This window comes from Theropithecus gelada, chromosome X, assembly GCF_003255815.1.
Source record: "Theropithecus gelada isolate Dixy chromosome X, Tgel_1.0, whole genome shotgun sequence".
Taxonomy (NCBI): Eukaryota; Metazoa; Chordata; class Mammalia; order Primates; family Cercopithecidae; genus Theropithecus; species Theropithecus gelada.
In genome coordinates, this window is record NC_037689.1 from 24,462,861 (window position 1) to 24,483,278 (window position 20,418).

The 20,418-nt window shown below is 46.3% G+C and overlaps 1 protein-coding gene across 1 annotated transcript in view; it reads left to right on the top strand.

Annotated features, from left to right (window-relative positions):
• The first annotated feature begins 15,344 nt into the window (after positions 1–15,344).
• Positions 15,345–20,418, top strand: part of GYG2 (glycogenin 2) — a 38,789-nt gene continuing 33,715 nt past the window's right edge. Inside the window, exons 1-2 of the mRNA XM_025372467.1 lie at positions 15,345–15,437; positions 15,561–15,702. Of these exons, the coding sequence (XP_025228252.1) occupies positions 15,431–15,437; positions 15,561–15,702 (149 nt within the window). The 5' untranslated portion in view covers positions 15,345–15,430. The remainder of the gene's footprint in view (positions 15,438–15,560; positions 15,703–20,418) is intronic.

Below are 20,418 nucleotides of genomic sequence, written 5' to 3' on the forward strand. Positions count from 1 at the left end.
CATTCACGCCTCACATGTACTCACGCATACATGCACTCACGCATACATGCACTCACGCATGCATGCACTCACGACATGCGTACAGCCAGTCACTCGCTCGCTATGCATTCAACAGCTGAGATCTGAAACACTCATTTATTCTCTCTTTCGTGCACTCATTCATTCATTCATTTATGCGTGCAAGTATGCGCACGTGCATTTTTTATGCATTCAACAAGATCGCGTATGAGCCCTGCCTTCTCCCTCTGGGAGGCTTCCAGAGCGGCCTCCACTCTGGCTGCGCGCTGGCCTTGGGCCCGGGGCCTTAAGTCATCGTAAACATTTACTTTGGGGCCGGCTGATTAAAGGTTAAATGTCCAAACCTAGAAACCGCCGACTGCCGAGGGGGCCGCGGCGGGCGAGGGGCGGGGCGCGGGCGTGGATCGCAGCCCCTGGCAGTTCCCGGGTCTCTCTCCCCGGCAGCCGGGGCTGGGCACCAGGCGGCGCGCGGGCTTGCGGGCAGGGGCTGCAGGGCTGAGGAGAGGACCCGCGCCCGCGGGGGCTGGGCGGAGGCGGGGCCGGGCTTCCGGACAGAGGCCAATCGCTGCCCTCGGGGCCTCCAGCGCCGGCCCTGGGCCGAGGCAGGCAGAGCGCGGAAGAGGTGCGACGGGCTGTAGTCGGGTGAAGGGGACCGTGGGCAGTGGAGGAGGCCCGGGCGCGGCGGGGGGCCGGGGAGCGCAGAGACTGCCCGAACGCCTAGGAGGTCTGGCGGGTGGGTGGTGTACAGTGGGGCGGGGGCGGAACCCAGAGGCCGGGGCTGGGGGCTGGGGGAGGGGCGCCGGCCTGGAGTGCAGAGGAGGGGCGAGGGGCGCGGGGGGCTGGAGGTCAGAGGTTGGCCAAGCGCGAAGGAGGGGAGGGGTGCGGGGCGCGGGGGTAGGCCAGGGGCGCTTAGGGGTGAGTGCGCCGAGCCGGGGCACCGAGTACTGGGGAATACAGGCCGTCCAGGGCGCGGCGGGGCGTGGGGAGACGGAGGCTGCCCCAGTACAGAGGACAGACGGGGGCGGGGGCTTAGGGCTGGGAGGCTTGGGGTGGGGGACGCGGACCCAAGGCAGAGGCTGCGGGAGCGCGCGGTAAGGGAGAGGTGCAGGGCGTGGAGGGGCCTCGGGGGCGCTTGGGGAGGATGGGCTGCAGGCCGAGACGGGGAGGAGCGGCGGCGAGAGGCGCAGGGGTGGGCGGGGGCGGCACTGGGGTGACGGGTGAGGGGGCACCTGGCCAGGGTGCGCGGGCAGAGGCAGCCCAAGCTCGGAAGAGGTGCAGATACTAGGGTCCGGGAGCGCAGGGGTGGGCCGGGGAGTGGAGAGGGGTGACCAGGGGGCGCCAGCTGGAGTGGGGGATGAGGGTACCCAGAACTCCAAGCAGGTGCGTGGGGCGGCGGGCAGCTGCTGACACCGCTGAGGTCGGGTGGTGTCCCAGGGACGGTGTCGTTGCTGGGCGCATGGGTGTTAAGAGGCAGCGGGGTCGCAGGTGACTGCGAGGAGGACAGGGGGTCAAGGGGCCCTTGACCAGAGGGCAGGAAGCTCACCTGGAGCGCCAAGGAGGAAGTGCAGGGCGTGGGGGTCGCGGGGGCATCGTGGGAGGCCGGGGCCCCGTGGGGCGCAGGTGACATGGAGTGGGTAGGAGGCCGGGGGTGACACCGGCGGGGCCTGCAGCTGAGGGTGTCGAGACTGCCACGCTGTCGCCCCCAGGCCTGGAAATCGACGCGGATTCCTGGAGACGGCGCCTCTGCTCCGAGAGAGTTCGTTCGTGGCGAGGAAGTCCACCCACTGCTCCCATGTCGGGTGAGTAGCGCAGGCTCCTTCAGTTCAGCCTGCCTATTCTTACTGGCTTGGGAGAGAGATTGGTCTGTACTGGGGAGAACCCCACGTTGACCGCAGGATTGCCCCAAACTCCGAGTCTCCCCCTCACTGCCTCGCCCAGGTCTCTCTCTGGGGCTGGAGGGAATGGCCAGTCCGAGGCTGCTGCAGACATCAGCCTCAGCTGCCGGGAGGGGGTGATTTACAGTAAGTGAAGGGGGCCTTGGGATTTCACCAGTTTCCTTTTGTAAAATGCAGTCCTGAAAGTTTCAATGGGCTTGTTTCTTGGGAATAGCATTGAACTGCCTGAGACTGTCACTGCCTGGAAGGCCGATGGGAAGAAGTCTGTTCTCCTGAAACGGCCCTAAAGCTCTGGGAAGAGGCTGCCTTGAGTTCTGAGAGTTCAGACCACCGGTTTAATTTCTGTTTCCAGTACAGATACAGGGATGGCCCAGCTTGGTGGCTCAGGCCTGTAATCGCAGCACTTTGGGAAGCTGAGGCAGGAGGACTGCTTGAGGCCAGGAATTGGAGACCATCCTGGGCAACATAGGGAGACCACATCTCTAGGAAAAAAAATTTAAAATTTAGCTGGGCGTTGAGGCAACTGCTTGTAGTCCCAGCTACTAGGGAAGCTGAGGTGGGAGGGTCCTGAGCCCAGGAGTTCCAGGTGGCAGTGAGCTATGATTGCACCACTGCACTCCAGCCTGGGTGACAGAGTGGGACCCCGTGTCTAAAAAACAACAACAACAACAAAATAAGAATCCAGGTTAATCCTCCTGCAGGCAAAGGGCTGGCTGGCAGGAATGGCAGGAAAGGCCTGCCCCCCAAGGACCGGTGAGCCCCATCTCCCAGCCCTTGGGTTTTGTGGACGTCAGATAGACCAGTTGACTTAAGAGGCCTAGATATGTGAACATAAAGTGTAACCTCATTCCATAAGAAAGATACTGCTTCTATTTTTGATCATTAAATCATCAAGACACCTCCTTCTTGTACCAGATCACACTGGATCATTCATGAGTGCATTTTATGTATTTATTTTAAAATGTATACTTTTTAAAATTTTGTAGAGACAGGGTCTTGCTATGTTGCCCAGGCTGGTCTTGAACTTCTAGGCTCAAGCAGTCCTCCTCCTTTAGCCTCTCAAAGTGCTGGGTTTACAGGCACGAGCCACTGCGCCTGGCCATGAGTGCAATTTAAAACACACAAACAAAACAGATTACTTTTTTATTCAGAGGAGAGATTTGGTAAATCACAGAGATGCTTTTATCCTGTTTTTTCCCACTCTGGACTTAGAGAGGAAAATTGTCGGGGCAGGAATCTTAAGGCTGTTTTCACGAGGTGTACTGGAAGAGTCTGTTCCAAGGAATGGTAGAAAAGATTCTCTGTTCTCGGGACGCGTTTGGAGCTCTCTGAAGTGAAAGCCACACGTTTCCCCAAGCCTGCTAGGGTCTGTATAATAGCAGCATTCAAGACGGACATTCGCATACATCTTGGTCAGCCTCGTGCCAGAAGAGAAGACTCGACTCTTTGCAGAAAACAAAAACCACCTTTGAGTAGAAAAGGGCTGAGAAGGAAGCTGCTAAGGTTATTTTGAGGGGTGATCAGAAGATTCCTTGAGTGGAGGGGGGCAAGCAAGGGGTAGAAAGAAACTGTTGTCACAGATTCATAAAATTCTCAGCCACTACAATCTCCAGGCTGGACCTGATTTTGTGACAGTGTCTCCTTTTTGTGGGCTGTAGTGCAGTGACAGGTTTTCTTGCTGTTTTTCCCCTCCGTGCTGTTGCTGAAAGTGTCCGCCGCAGAGGCACGTGGAGTGGAAACTCCCTCTTTGAATGCAGTAGCATTGGATAATTGTGGATGTTCTCTGGCGCCGCACCAGGACTTGATCACCAGTTGTTTCTTCAAGGCAAGGCGATGTGGAAGCTAAGCACCTGTCAATCAATGTTTCATCTTCTGTTCTATTTCAATCCGCTGGTCTGTCTTTGCACTTTAGATGGGTTTTACAGTGTCCTGGATGGGAAGCGGCTAACCTTCAGGAGGTGCACATTTTTGCTCCAAAGCAAAAGTCTGAGTCTCGGATTCCTTGTTGCTGGAGAGAGCTCTTGTGCCAACTGGTGTTGTCTTGTCATTGTGTGACTGTGGTCAGAATTCCCACCACTCTAAACCAAAGAGAGAAACAGGGTATCCAGTGGTTCCGTAAGACTCTCACTCTAAATGTGGCCCTGTCTGCATTCTCTTTTGGGTTTGAGATCAAGGTAGGTGTGGGCAGGGCTGGTTCCTCCTGAGGCCTCTCTCCTGGGCTTGGTCCTTACAGGATCTTCCCTCTGTATGTGTCTGTGTCCTAATCTCTTTTTTTTTTTTTGAGATGGAGTTTTGCTCTTGTTGCCCAGGCTGGAGTGCAATGGTATGATCTTGGCTCACTGCAACTTCTGCCTCTTGGGTTCGAGTGATTCTCCTGCCTTAGCCTCCCAAGTAGCTGGGATTACAGGCGCCCACCACCATGCCCGGTTCATTTTTGTATTTTTAGTACAGATGGGTTTTCTCCATGTTGGTCAGGCTGGTTTCGAACTCCTACCTCAGGTGATCCACCTACTTTGGCCTCCCAAAGTGCTTGGATTACAGGCGTGAGCCACTGTGCTTGGCCTAATCTCCTCTTCTTATAAGGACACCAATCCTATTGGATCAGCGCCCACCCTAGCGACCTAATTTTATCTTAATCTCTTCTTTGAAGACCTTATCTCCAAATACAGTCACATTCCGAGGTCCTGGAGGTTATGACATTCATATATGAATTTTGGAGGTGCACAATTCAGCCCATAATAGGATAACTCATTTATTTGAATAATACTGTGTTTTTCTACTGGGGTTGCCACAACAAAGTCCCACAGACTGGGCGGCTTAAACAACAGACATTTACTCTCCCACCGTCCTGGAGGCTGGAAATCTGGGATCAGGGTGTGGGCAGGGCTGGTTCCTCCTGGCGCCTCTCTCCTTGGCTTGTAGATGTTGTCTTTCTCTATATCCTCACAAGGTCATCCCTCTGTGTGTGTCTGTATCCTCATCTCCTCTTGTTATGAGGCCAGCAGTGCTACTGGATCAGGGCCCACCCTAGTGACCTCATTTTAGCGTAATCACCTCTTTAAAGACCCCATCTTTAAATACAGACACATTCAGAGGTCCTGTGGGTTAGGATTTCATCCTAGGCGTTTCAGGATGGGTTATCATCTGTCTATAATACTCATTAATCGTAATGTTTTCCCTGAGGTCCCCATGAAGAGCTATAAAGCCAGTGCACGTGGTTATCAATCAATGATCACTCTGCCATTTCTCTTAGTTGTCGCTGAGATCCTCATGAAGAGATAAAAAACCAGCGCACATGGTTCTCAATCATTGATTACTTTGCCAGTTCGCTTAGTTGTCACTCACGTCCTGATGAACAGATAAAAAGGCAGCGCACACGGTTATCAATCATTGATCACTCTGTCATTTCTTTTAGTTGTCACTGAGATCCTCATGAAGGGGTAAAAACCAGTGCATGTAGTTATCAGTCATTGATCACTTTGCCATTTCTCTTAGTCGTCACTGATGCCCTCATGAAGAACTATAAAACCAGCACAGGTGGCGATCAATCACTGATGACTTTGCCATTTCTCTGTGTTGTCTTCGGCACCTTGCTTTGGGCCAATTCACTTGCATCATCCTTTTCTCTAGACAGCCAGAGGGCCCTCCCTGGCCATGGAGAGGAGACCTTCTTACAGGTCTTGGAACCCTCAGATAGCTCCTCATAAGCCTCAGGATAATAGAAGAGGCTGCATATGACCTTGTGATCTGGGCCCTCTGACCTCTTCTCTTTCTGTGGGTTCTTGTTCTCCAGCTGCTGTTGCTATGCTGTGAGGATTCGTACTCCAGGAATGCAGCAGGCAACCTATCATCTCCACCTCTGGCCTTGGCTCATGGACTTTTTCTGCCTTTTCCTTCTTCGCCTTATTATTTTTAATTCAGTCTCCTATTGGAGGCAGGAGACAGTAGCTATTTTGAGGGCTTTTGTGGGTGTTGGAGTCAGAGGTGATCTCAGACATTTAATTGATTGTTGAAGCCCAGGTTTACTTGTTTTGGAAGCACATTTCTGTGTTGGAAAGGGAATTAATGACAGTGCATAGGCATGCCCCATCTAGACACTCCTGGATGGATGGGAGCCATATACATTCTTGTTTATTGATCCATTGATTTCTTGATGGATAAGTTCTTCCTGGTCATTTATCCCTGAGCTTAGATGGTGCCCTTTGAAAAACTGCTGCCAGCCATAGGGCTTCCCTTGTGGTATTGAAACACCCATTTCTTAGGGCTGATGTGTCTCATGGAGCCGTGGGTGTCTGAGGACAGAGCTTGTACCTTGTCAACTGCTGGGCCCAGCATCCAACAGATTCTCATGCATAGGAATTGCCTGGGAAGTGAATCCACAATGAACGTGTAATGCACTGAGAGCAGGTCATTAGGTCCACATAGACATCTTCTGCCCCTTCACCTTCTTTGTCTTCTGCCTCCAGCTTCAATCCTTCACTCTTTCTCTAAGCAGTTGCCCTTGTGTGGGCAGCTTATGGCACAGTACTGTGGACTGGGGTAAGCAATGTCCCCCATAAAACTCATGTCCCCCCAGAAGCTGTGAATGGGACCTGTGAACCCAAAAGTATCTGAGACAGGTCTCGATCAATTTAGAAAGTTTATTTTGCCAAGGTTAAGGACATGCCCATGACACAGCCTCAGGAGGTCCTGACAACATGGGCCAAAGGTGGTCGGGGTACAGCTTGCTTTCACACATTTCAGAGAGACATGAGACATCAGTCAATACATGTAAGATATACATTGCTTTGATCTGAAAGGGTGGGACTACTTGAAGCAAGGGGATTGCAGGGGGTGGTGCCAGGTCATAGATAGATTTTTAAATGTTCTGATTAGTCGAAAGAGTTATTATCAGTAGAAGAGAATGTCTGGGTTATGATAAGAGGTTGTAGAGACCAAGGTTTTATCACGCAGATGAAGCTCCAGGTAGCAGGCTTCAGAGAGAATAGATTGTAAATGTTTCTTATCAGACTTGAGGTCTGTGTTGATGTTTATGGTTGTCAGCTTTTCCTGAACTCCAAAATGGAGGAGGGTATGATGAGGCACGTCTGACTCTCTCCTCGTTATGGCCTGAACTCGTTTTTCAGGTTAACTTTGGAATGCCCTTGGCCATTTAGGTAGTTGTGAGGCCTAGAATTTTAGTTTAGATTTACAGACCTTATTTGGAAACAGGGTCTTTGTGGATGTAATTAGTTAAGCATCTCAAGATAAGATTATCCTGGAATATTTGGGTGGGCCCTAAATCCAATGACAGGTGTCCTTCTGAGAGATAGAAGAGACACGGACACAGAGGAGGTCATGTGGAGATGGAGGCAGAGGTTGGAGTGATGTGGCCACAAGCCCAGGGACATCTGGAGCCACCAGGAGCTAGAAGAGGCAGGAAGGAGCCTTCTCTGGAGTTTGATTTTGGAATCCTGGCCTCCAGAGCTGTAAGAGAGGAAATATATGTTCTTCAAGTCTCCCAGTGTGTGGTACTTTCTCACAGCAGCCCCGGGAAACTCATTCGTGGGTTTGCTAGGGAAAGGAGTCAGCGATGAGCCCACCAGTAAGCAAAATGAGCACAGCAGGTCAGATGGCACAAGAGACGAAGGGTCCTGTGTCATGGGAGGTGAGGGACTGTGATGAGAAGGGTCGTCTTGGGAAGCAGAGTTTGCAGGAAGATCTCCGAGGGATGGGTGGTCTTTCCCACGGCCACCATGTGCCTGGAAGGAAAGCGAGTTCCAGGCGAGTTAAGGGAGTGGTAGTAGCCCCATGGTAGTAGCACATATCATAGAATGTGCTTGAAGACCCAGAGGGGTTGAGCTGGACGTGGGGACTGAGTGTGGGGGATGCGATGACCAGCAGTCTGGGCCTGGCTTACATTTGCAGACAATGAGAAAACCGTTGGTGTTGGGTTGGCTTCCAGGGCAGCTGATGACTTTCACTGTGTGTTGGGGGTAGAAAATGTGGTTTTTAAGGGCTGAGGAGACAGATAACAGGGACCAGAATGTACAGGGTGGAGCAGAGAATGCAAAGGAGGGAAGTTGTGGCTCAGGGTGGTTGATATAGAGACCCATTTTAAATGTTTTCTAGTCTGGTGTGGTGGCTGGCTCACACCTGTAATCCTGGCACTTTGGGAGGCCAGGACGGGAGGATTGCTTGAGGCCAGGAGTTTGAGACCAGCCTGGGTGACAGAGCAAGAGACCCCCATCTCTACAGAAAAATTAAAAATAAATTAACCAGGTGTGGTGGTGAGCATCTGTAGTCCCAGCTACTCAGGAGGCCGAGGTAGGAGGATTACTTGAGCCCAGGAGTTCCAGGCTTTAGTGAGCTGTGATGCTGCTGCTGCACTCCAGCCTGGGTGACAGATAGAGCAAGATCCTGTCAAAAAAAAAAAAAAAAAAAAAAAAAAAAAGGCCAAGCACAGAGGCACACCCAGCACTTTGGGAGGCTGAGGCAGTTAGATCGCCTGAGCCCAGGAGTTCGAGACCAGCCTGGGCAACATAACCTGTCTCTACAAAAAATATAAAAAATAACTGGATGTAGTGGTATGCACTTGTGGTCCCAGCTACTCAGGAGGCTGAGGTGGGAGGATTGCTTGCTCCCAGGAAGTCGAGGCTGCAGTGAGCTGAAATCATACCACTGCACTCCAGCCTGGGCAACAGAGGGAGATCTTGTCTCAAAAACCACCACCACCACAACATAACCAAGAATCCCAACACTTTCTGTTGTGCCTCTCTGTTAAGATCTCAGGTTAATTATGCAAGAGTAGAATGTGGGATTGGAGGCAAGTGGACTTCTCCTTACCACAGAATTCAAGTCATAAATGCCCTGCACAGACGAGGCTTCTGGGGCTCTTGGGGAGACCTAGGACGTGGGCAATAGGGATCTGAATCTACCTGGTGGAGCTCATGACCCAGGTCAGACGATGCCAAGTTTCATTTTATACATTCTCTGTTCTTCCTCTCCACTCCTTAAGAGTACAGGTCAGTATGTGGGATTGGAGACTCTGGACTCTTCCTTACTGGGGTATGGGAGTTGGCACGGCAAATACTCTGCAAAGCTCGTTCTTGCAGGACCAAGCATCTAAATAGCAAGGTCTAACCTCAGTCATCTGTTTCTGGAGGAAAATCCCAAAGCCTGGCCTTTGGAGTGTAATTTAGCCCTCATTCTCAGATTCGGTGGTGAAGTTCAGAGGGGAACCAATCCCTCTAAGCATCTCGAAGATGGACAGAACAGTCAGCTCAGGAGGAAATCTCAAAACAACAGCCCCTCTCGGGAGTTCTCTTACCTTTGTCATTGTAGTTCCTAATGATGCACTCCTTTTCCTTTCTGTTCTTTAATTCACATGGTCCTTAAACATGGTTCCTCGGATTTCAATAATCTATACATTGAAGATTACAAAGAAATCTTAATATCGCCAATGAAAGGCTAAAAATTGTAAATGGCACTTTGTTTTCAGTTTGACATTATTTTGCTGATGATTCTTTTCATAATATATGTGATTTGATTTATCTTATTTTTTACTTTACCATCTGCTTTGCAATTAAATACACACCCACCCACACATACCCACACACACATACACACACATTTTATTTTCAAAGACAGGGCTCTGCTCTGTCACCCAAGCTGGAGTGCAGTGGCACAATTATATCTCACTGCAGCCTCCAACTTCTGGGTCAAACAAGCCTGCCATCTCAGCTTTCCAAGTAGCTGGGACTACAGGCATGTGCAAAAAATATATTTTTAAATTAAATGAATACAAATCCATTCTTAGTATGAAACGCATACTCAAATACCTGCCTGAGAAATGGTACATGGTAGATAACTGTGCAGCAGATGTGCTAATTGGCCTGGGAATAGAAATTTAGCTATTTGGTCTGGGTATACAATTTTAGGTTGAGGACCATTGTACTCAGAGGTTAGATATGGTGCTTTGTTTTAGTGTCCACTATTCACGATAAGAAGTCTCAGCCTCATCCTTCATAGGATTGACCTATATTTTTATTTTACTTTCATTTTCTTGGCATTTTCATGATGCTCTCCTTATCCTTGGTGCTTTTAAATTTTAGAAACATATTGTCAGGATAAGGACTGCTGATTTTCTTTCTTTCTCACTCTCTCTCCCTCTCCCCTCCTTCCCTCCCTCCCTTCCTTCCTTCCTTCCTTCCTCCCTCCCTCCCTTCCTCTCTCTCTTTCTTTCTTTTTTCTTTTTCTTTCTCTTTTGCTGCGTACTCTCTGGGCTTTTTAAATCTGAAGACTTTCTGCTATTGAGAACATTTCCTGTTTAATTTCTTTGAAATCTTTTCTTCTATTTTTTTTCTCTTCTCTTAATCTGAAATTCATGTTGGTGAACCTTTTGAATCAGTCCTGTAGGCTTCTAGCTTTCTGAAATTTTCCATTTATCTCTTTATTCTACTTTCTGAGATTTCCTCAATGACATTTTCCAAACCTTCTGTTATTCCGTTTTCATTTTAGCAGATCACTTTTTTTTTTTTTTTTTTCGAGATGGAGTCTCGCTCTGTCGCCCGGGCTGGAGTGCAGTGGCCAGATCTCAGCTCACTGCAAGCTCCGCCTCCTGGGTTTATGCCATTCTCCTGCCTCAGCCTCCCGAGTAGCTGGGACTACAGGCGCCCGCCACCTTGCCCGACTAGTTTTTTGAATTTTTTTAGTAGAGACGGGGTTTCACCGTGTCAGCCAGGATGGTCTCGATCTCCTGACCTCGTGATCCGCCCGTCTCGGCCTCCCAAAGTGCTGGGATTACAGGCTTGAGCCACCACGCCCGGCCGCAGATCACATTTTTAACTTCTAATAACTATTTATTATCCTTGAAGTGATCTTTTTTTTTGAGACAGAGTCTTGCTCTGTCTCCCAGGCTGGAGTGCAGTGGCATGATCTCGGCTCACTGCAACCTCCGCCTCCTGGGTTCAAGAGATTCTCCTGCCTCAGCCTCCTGAGTACAGGGATTACAGGTGCACACCACCATGCCTGGCTAATTTTTGCGTTTTTAGTAGAGACAGGATTTCACCATGTTGGTCAGGCTGGTCTCAAACTCCTGACCTTGTGATCCACCCGCCTCAGCCTCCCAAAGTGCTAGGATTACAGGCATGAGCCACCATGCCCGGCCGCAGTGATCTTTTCTATAGCATTTGATTCTTGGTTTATAGATGTATCCCTCTCCCCCTAATCTTTTGAAAGATTAATTAGCACAGTCAGAATTTTTATGTCTGCCTGTCTGTTCCTTGAATTTCTATTCCATGAACTGTCTGGTATTTCTGGGGTTCTTCCCACTCTACCCCATAACTTTTCAGTTCTGTCTTTTGTGATGAAGGTGTTTTTCAAATACCTGGTAATGCTTTATATCTACATGTATAAAAATGAGGAATGTCAGTTGAGCTGTGCCCACTTGCAAGGGTTGCCAACTTGTCTGAATTTGTCAAGGTTATGTGAGAGGTTAGGAATTCCACTTCTGTGTGGTGGTACTTATTTTTTTCTTGGGCTTCTTGTTTCCTTTAGAGTAGATCCTATTATCTGATTTTGCCCCTGGTGATGGGTATATTTGGCTTCTGAGAATTCTGCAGAATTTCAGTGACTTCTCCAGTTTCTCTTATTGGCTGACAGTTTTCTCCTGCCTGCTTGTTGGTTTGGGGTTCATACTTGCCTTCCTTAGCACACTTTTTAGTTTGTTCTCCTTTTATCTCAGAAGGAAGGAAAGAGAAACTAGGAGCTCCCCATCCACCGTCTTTGCTTGGAAGATTCCCGGTTTACACTTTTAATTATGTGGTTGAATTGATGAAAACGGATGGACCTTGAAAACATCATGCTGATGGAAAGAAGTCAGACACAAAAGGCCATATGGTGCTTGATTCCGTTTACATGAAATATGCAGAACAGGCAAATCTACAGAGATAAAAACTGAATTGGTGGTTGTCAAGAGCTAGGGAAGGGAGAATGGGGAGATACTCCTTAATGAGTGCGGGGTCTCTTTTGAGATTAGATAGAGGTGGTGGGTGTACAACATTGTGATGAATTGTGTTCTTTACAACGGCGAATTTTATGTCATGTGAAATTTACTGTGATAAATAAAAAGGAAATATAAAATTATTCCATTTTCAAAAGGTTACATAGTGTTTGATTCCATTTATAGGAAATATCCCAAATAGGAAGATAGAGATAGAAAGCAGACTCATGGTTGCCAGGGCTGGAAAGAGGGAATGGGGAGTGACTGTGTAATGGGTACAGGGCCTCCTTTTGGAGTGATGAAAATGTCCTCGGATTGCCTGGAGGTAGTGGTTGCACAACATTGCGCATGGACTAAATGCGAGTCGCTTGTGCGCTTTAAAATGGTTTGTTTTATGTTATGTTAATTTCCCATTAATTTTTTGAGAGTTTGCATGGAAAGGTGAAGCTCTAAACAGGTCGTATGTTTAGGTGTGGGGATACTCATTATGCTGCTTAGAAATTATGTTCACACTTAGGGCTCAACACTGGGGGTTCTACTTGGTAATTCTTTCTGCCTCCACACTCTTTCAAGATATGGATCAGAGAAACCCCATATCTTGGGGTGAGGACGGGGTAGGGGATTGGATCTCTGGCTCTGTTTTGGGCATTGTATGATTTTCGAGGTCCGTGGGTGAAGCTCACACAGTCCCTTTACCTTGGCCAGCTCTGGGCTTTGCAGATGCCAGTCCAGAATGCCTGCTTCCTCTCCCATCTCTCTCCTCTGCTTAGAGACAAAAGAGCCTTACAGACAGCTGAACAGGTCCATGACAGCTACGCCTGTTCTTGGGAAGTAATTTTGATCAGAGTTCAGGCCTTTGGAAATGTCTAAAGGAGTAGTAATCACCATTATTATTTTAAAGCTAGTAACTAAGAAAACTATAGATTATAGATAATGTGGTAGAGATAATTTATAATCTATAGACTGTAGCTGGACAGGTAGATGATTGAAAGATTGATAGATATAAATAAGTAGGTACAGAGAGGACACATACATGATAGGTAGATGATAGGTATGGATAGACGGATGGATAATAGGAAGATGATAGGTAGAGAGATGATGGAGACAGATAGATGGATGATAGACAGATGATAGATATATAGATGATAGATAAATAGATATAGATGATATATGACAAATAGATGATAGAGATAGATGAATTAGCTAGATAGATAATAGAGATACATGGTAGTAAGATAGATAATAAATAATAGATGTGAAGAGGATTGGTAGATAGGTGGATGGATGGATGGATGGATAGATGATAGGTAAATGGATAGAGAGATGATGGATGGATGGAAGGATAGATAGATGAATAGATGATAGAGATAGATAGATAGATAGATGGAAGGGTGGATAGATAGATTATAGTAAGATAGATAATAAATAGATGTACAGAGAATTGGTAGATGGATGGATGGATGGATGGATGATAGATGGATAGATAGATTATAGATGGATGGATGTATAGATGATAGATAGATAAGGATAGATAGACACATAGATAATGGATGGATATATGACAGATAGATGGATGGATGGGTAGATAGAAATAGATTATAGTAAGATAGATAATAAATAATAGATGTGCAGATAATTGGTAGATGATAGGTAGATGGATGGATGAATGGATGGATAGATAGATGATAGATAGGTACATAGATAATATAGATATTATCCAATGATAGATAGATGATGGATGGATGGATAGACAGATGATAGATAAATAGATGAATGGATGGATGGACAGATGGGTGGATGGATGGATAGATGGATGATGGATAGATGGATAGACATGGACTGATGACAGGTATCTTTTGTTCTACAGAATTAAGTTGTAAAGTTTGCTGTCTGTAATTCTCACTCCCAATGGAGATGCCAGGAATTCTCGCTCTTTCTTCGTGCAAGGGTGGGGAGGAGGAGTCAACAGAAGCAGCTGTAACAGGCGCATTTTGGAATTTACCCCATTGGAATGTAAAGGTCAAGGAGGCAGCCCTGGGCCACACGTCTGGGACACTTGTGTTTGTTATATTTAGTGCGAATTGTGGGTTGACTTTGCTTGGAGTGCTGCTTCTGGGGAAGGCGCCATGGTCGCCTACGTGCTGAGCATTTTAATTTCCATAGACAGTACACTGGGCTGCACACTGCATGGGACTTCTCGGCGTTGCTGGCTGCCCTCCTGACTGTTGTCTTTCCCCTGGCAACAGGGGCCTGCGTGCCCAAGAATCAAGTGGTTTAAAAGTCATTACCAAAGTTCACATCAGTCTTGCCCACAGAGACTTAAAACTGTCATAAATTATATCTGCTGTGAGAGTTCCGTCCTCTCATATTGAGGCATTAGGAAACTGAGCACATTCTGCCAAGTGAACAGCATACTTTTCCTTTTGTTGTCTCTACCGCCTCATACATCCCTGAGTTGAACTTGAAGTCTTTGTAAGAAATGGTCTGTCCAGAATTTAAATAACATGTTTGGGTGCTGCTTTATGAAGCACGATCCTTTCCTTTCCTTTCCTTTCCTTTCCTTTCCTTTCCTTTCCTTTCNCCCTTCTCTTTCCCTTCTCTTTCCCTTCTCTTTCCCTTCTCTTTCCCTTCTCTTTCCTTTCCTTCTTTCCTTCTTTCCTTCTTTTTTTTTTTTTTTGACAGGGACTCACTCTGTTGTCCAGGTTGGAGTTCAGTGGTGTGATCATGGCTCTTTGCAGCCTTGACCTCCTGTACTCAAGCGATCCTCCTGCCTCAGCCTCCCAAGTAGCTAGGACTACAGGCGTGCACCACCTCGCCTGGCTAATTTTTTTTTTTTTCAGTAGAGATGAGGTCTTGCTGTGTTTCCCAGGCTGGTTTCAAACTCCTGGGCTCAAATGATCCCCCTTCTTTGGCCCTAGCACTGGGATTACAGGCATGAGCCACTGCACCTAGCCTAGAGCACAGTTCTTTTGAGTGAGTTGGATTTTACATCTTTGCTGTAACTCAGGTCATCAAACCATCACTTCCACTTTTTGCCTTTTGTTTTCACCTAAGATCTAAACACTTTGGGTGAGTTTTCAAGAGTCAAACACAACATAAAATAAGGGATAGTAGCTATGAGTTTCCATGGCATTGCAGCGTCAGGAAATGGGCATAGCAGTTGGGTTGACTTTGTCCTTCCTACTCCTCCTGTGGTTTGTTTTGTTTAGAATGAAAGGAAGCATGTATGCGAATTAGAATACTGAATATTCACTGCAAGTCCTGATTTTCTTTTTTTTTTTTTTTGAGACAGGGTCTCACTCTGTCACCCAGGCTGGAGTACAGTGGTGCAATCATGGCTCACTGCAGCCTCAAACTCCCAGGCTCAAGTATCCTCCCACCTCAGCCTCCCAAGTAGCTGTAACTACAGGAATGCCACCACGTCCAGCTAATTTTTGTATTTTTCATAGAGACAGAGTTTCACCATGTTGCCCAGGCTGGTCTCGAACTCCTGAGGTCGAGCAATTCACCTGCCTCAGCCTCCCAAAGTGCCGGGATGACAGGTGTGAGCCATCACGTCTGGCTCAAGCCATGATTCGTGGGAGAGGAGAGGAGGTGACTATGGCCCCATCACCCCTGCTGTCCCTCAGAAGTGTAACTCTGGTGTTTTTTGTTGATTTTCACAGTGACTGATCAGGCTTTTGTCACACTGGCCACCAATGACATCTACTGCCAGGGCGCCCTGGTCCTGGGGCAGTCACTGAGGAGACACAGGCTGACGAGGAAGCTGGTGGTGTTGATCACTCCTCAGGTGTCCAGCCTGCTCAGGTAAGGCTCAGCGATGCGGCTTGTGCCCAGCTGGGTCCTATAGAAGGAGGGTCACCTCTCCCCCCAGAGGTCCTAGGAGTTATTCTGACGACTAACCGCTCTTCTTCACAGGCCTGGATGGCCGGCAATCATGATGGGCATCTGACATTTGTAACGAACCTTTGAATCATGTGAAGATAGGTGTGTGATCGGCTTCACAATACTTTAAAAAACGATGCTGGGTTTGGTTACAGTTCATTCTCCCAATCATGGAAATTGAAAACTCAATTTGTTTATTTGTTTTTGAGACAGGGTCTCGCTCTGTCACCCAGGCTGGAGTGCAGTGGTACCATCTCGGCTCACCGCAACCTCTCCCTCCCGGGCTCAAGCGATCTTCCCTCCTCAGCCTTCTAAGTAGCTGGGACCACAAGTATGTGCCCCCATGCTCGGCTATTTTTATTTTTATTTTTTGTATTTTTGGTAGAGACAGAGTTTCTCCACGTTGCCTAGGCTGATCTTGAACTCCTGGACTCACTCAGTCCACCTGGCTTGGACTCCCAAAGTGCTGGGATTACAGGCATGAGCCACGGCACCTGGCCAAGGAGTCTTTTTTTATAATTTCCTTTTATAATTCCCTTTGTCTTTAATTCTCGAATAAAGAAAATACGTAAATAAATGCCTCTAATGAATAAAGCATAAGGCTTCTCTTAAATGTCATACGTTATGTAAGCAATAATCTTTTTCTTTCATCAGCCATGGACCACTTAGAAAAACTGATTTTATATGAATGGGACGAGGAGGCATTTAATATGGCAGATGTAGCAGGAATTGAATGTCATATTCTTTGACAATGAAATAATAAATCCAGACATTAATAGCTAAACTAAAAAGAGAACAAACAAAGAAAAAACCAACCAATGTGTCCTCAGACGTTTTAAACTAGGAGTACTTTCCTAAATAACTCAATCCAGGTACAAATGAAAGCTTGAATTATGTACTATTTCAGAAAATCACTGCAATGTGAGTGCTTCCTATACAAAGCAAAGAGAGCAACTACAGTGGTACAAGAAAGAAAATTCAAATCAGTGAAGACATTAGCCACTTCAAATAGATATATGTTTATATACATACATGTGTGTGTATATATGTTTATATGTATACATGTGTATATGCATATACATACACGTGTATGTATGTATATATACATGTATATATTTATACGTGCATGCATATACATGTATGTATACATGTTCAAATATATATGTATATACATATAAAAATATATATTTGAACTGGATAATCTCATCGCTGATTTAAATTTAAAATATATATATACATATATATTTGAACTGGATAATTTCAAATATATATATTTCATATATACATATGAACTGGATAATTTCACTGATTTAAATGTAAAATATATACATACATATGTGTGTGTGTATATATATAAAAATATATTTATTTATTTATTTAAATTTTTTGAGACAGAGTCTCACTCTGTCATCCAGGCGGGAGTGCAATGGCGCGATCTTGGCTCAGTGCAACCTCCACCTCCCAGGTTCCAGTGATTCTCCAACCTCAGTGTTCTGAGTAGCTGGGATTACAGGCATCCAACGTCACGCCCGGCTAATTTTTGTATTTTTAGTAGACACAAGGTTTCACCGCATTGACCAGGCTGGTCTCAAACTCCTGACCTCAAGTGATCCACCCGCCTCGGCCTCCCAAAGTGCTGGGATTACAGATGTGACTCACCGTGCCCAGCCCCAAATATTTTTAAAATAATAATTAAAAAAAGCAAACAGCATTAAAAAATTCATAAAGATAAAACGATAAAACTAATCTTTGGGAACAAGAAACAAATTCAGGGATTAGATTAACAAATCTTCAGGGAGGCCAAGGTGGAAGGATTGCCTGAGGCCAGGAGTTTGAGACAGTCTGGGCAACATAGCAAGACTCTATCTCTACAGAAAATAAAAAGAGTTAGCCAGGTGTGGTGGTGCGCACCTGTAGTCCCAGCTACTCAGGAAGCTGAGGTGGGAGGATTGTTTGAGCCTAGAGGTTCGAGGCTGTAGTGAGCCGTGATCGCACCACTGCACTCCAGACTGGGCAACAGAGTGAGCTCTTCTCTCTAAAAATAAAAATAACAAATAAAAATGAATCTTTTATTTGAGAAAACATAAATGTGCAAAATTGAAATTAGAAAGAAGTCATTTGGAGACAGTTTTAATATCGAATACAATATAGAACCCTTATGGTAATAACGTTGGGAGTATTGAAGAAGGGCTTGATCCTTCTCAGGGAATCAGTGAGATGTTGGTTGTTGTCATCAGGAGAAATAGAAACCTTCTGTTTGACAATAACTATGAGAAAAACTGAAAATGTTACCAAAGGCTTATCTTGTAGAAAGGCCCTGGTTTGGGCAATATTAAGGGAAGTTCTGTTAAATTGCTCATGATGAATTAATTTCCCTGCTACATAAGCTATCACCGAACCTAGCAAAAGATGAATATGTTCACTTATTTTAAGAAACTGTTATAATCTTGACACCCAAACTTGATTTATAGGCTTGATTGTGTTTACATATGAATTGAGAAAGCCCTCAAATACAGGATGTTAATAAGGCAACTCTAGCCCTGTAGTAAAGAAATAAATAGTGCTTGCCCTAAGAAAGCAAAGATAGGTTATTATTGTAAAATCTGTTAATGTCATTCATCACATTAATATGTTAGAGAAAATCAATGATAAGATCCTTTTAAAATAAAAGCTAAGCATATAACAAAATGAATTCCAGGCTGGCCACGGTGGCTCATGCCTGTCATCCCAACCCTTTGGGAGGCTGAAGCAGGTGGATCACTTGAGGTCAGGAGTTCGAGACCAGCCTGGTCAACATGGTGAAGCCCCATCTCTGCTAAAAATACAAAAAAAAAAAAAAAAAAATTAGCTGGGTGTGGTGACAGGCATCTGTAATCCCAGCTACTTGGGAGGCTGAGACAGGAGAATCATGTGAGTCCGGGAGGTTAAGGTTGCAATGAGCCGAGATGGCGCCACTGTGCTCCAGCCTGGGTGACAGAGCAAGACTCTGTCAAAAAAAAAAAAAAAAAAAAAAAAAAAAATCCACATAGATTATAAATATAGAGGTAAACATTTAAAACATAGAGAAATCTTATAAGAAAATAGATGGAAGTTTCTCAGTACTGCTGCTATCTGGGACTGGAGGGTTCCATGTGGTGGGGTGTCCTGTGCACTGTAGGGTGTTGAGCAGTGCACCTGGGCTCCGCCCACCAGATGCCGACAGAAGTTGGCAGTTGTGACAACTAAAAATATCTCCACATATTGATGCAGGTGGATGTTTCATTCATCTGAAAGCTGGAAATGCTGTTGTAAATTACACAAGATGGAAGAGGACACCAGAATTGCTGTGTCAGAGATACTATGTGTTAAAGTAGAAGATAAAACAACCTGAGGGACACATTTACAATATTATAACGGAGGGGTTCTTATTGTCCATCACATATGAAGAACTCTTAAAACACTTGAGGGGTTTGCACTGGCTCATCTCTAGCACGCCAGAAGCAAAGATAGACAGACAAATACAAAAATAGGTATTATCATGAACAACCGGCTGGGTATGGTGCCTCACACCTGTAATCCCAGCACTTTGGGAGGCCGAGGTGGGCAGATCACTTGAGGTCAGGAGTTCGAGACCAGCCTGACCAATATGGTGAAACCCCGTCTTTACTAAAAATACAAAAAACATTAGCTGGGCGTGGTGGTGCCTGTAATTCCAGCTACTCGGAAGGCTGACGCAGGAGAATTGCTTGAACCTGGGAGGCGGAGGTTGCAGTGAGCCCAGATCGTGCCACTGCACTCCAGCCTGGTGGCAGCGAGACTCTGTCAAAAAAGAAGGAAAGAAAAAAAAGCCTGACTATATTAAGGTCCAAAAATGAATGCACCAGTGAGTGGAAACGTATATAGCACATCCAGCGGGTTCCCTGTTTTATTTTAAAAGCCGGCGGGGGCAGGGGGATAGAAAAATGCTGTTAAAGAGTATAATTGAATTGCTTGTAACACAAAGTATACATGCTTGAGGGGATGGATACTACATCTTCCATCATGTCATTATTACTTGTTGCCTACCTGTATCAAGGTAGACTTAAGGTCTACTCAAGAGGAACTTTAAAATATTCAGAAGCAACATGGCAGAAATCGTGGGAAGGTTCAGTGCTGCAGGTTGGGTTGAGGTTTTGTAGGCCCTTTTATTATATATTTCATAGTCATGGGGAGAACTGAGGGATGGCGCTCGGCGGTGCTCAGGGCAGTAGAAGATGAGCAGTGAGCAATGACCATAAATGACCAGGAGTGTGGGTGGTGGGAGATCGTCCCTCACCCAGGCTGTGTGGTACAAGCGTGTTGTGGAGTGATCTTGTAGGGAAACCATGCCAGGAGCCTGCGTTTATAGCTTTAAACTAATGGTATTCATGAAACATAATTCGGCTTCCAGGAGTTTATTTTAGGAAAATGAACAGAGCTGAACAAAAGGATGTAAGGACATAAATGGCAGTGCCATTTGTAGCGAGGTGGAGTGCTGTTTCTCTTGCCCTCCCCATGGCCCGGATCTTTATGCAACTGCGGTGAAGATGCCATAAATTCCATAAATAACCGGGTCAAAAGCAGAGGGAGATTTGCTGAAGGAAGGGTACTTTTTCAGAGAAATAGTTACCTTGAATACAG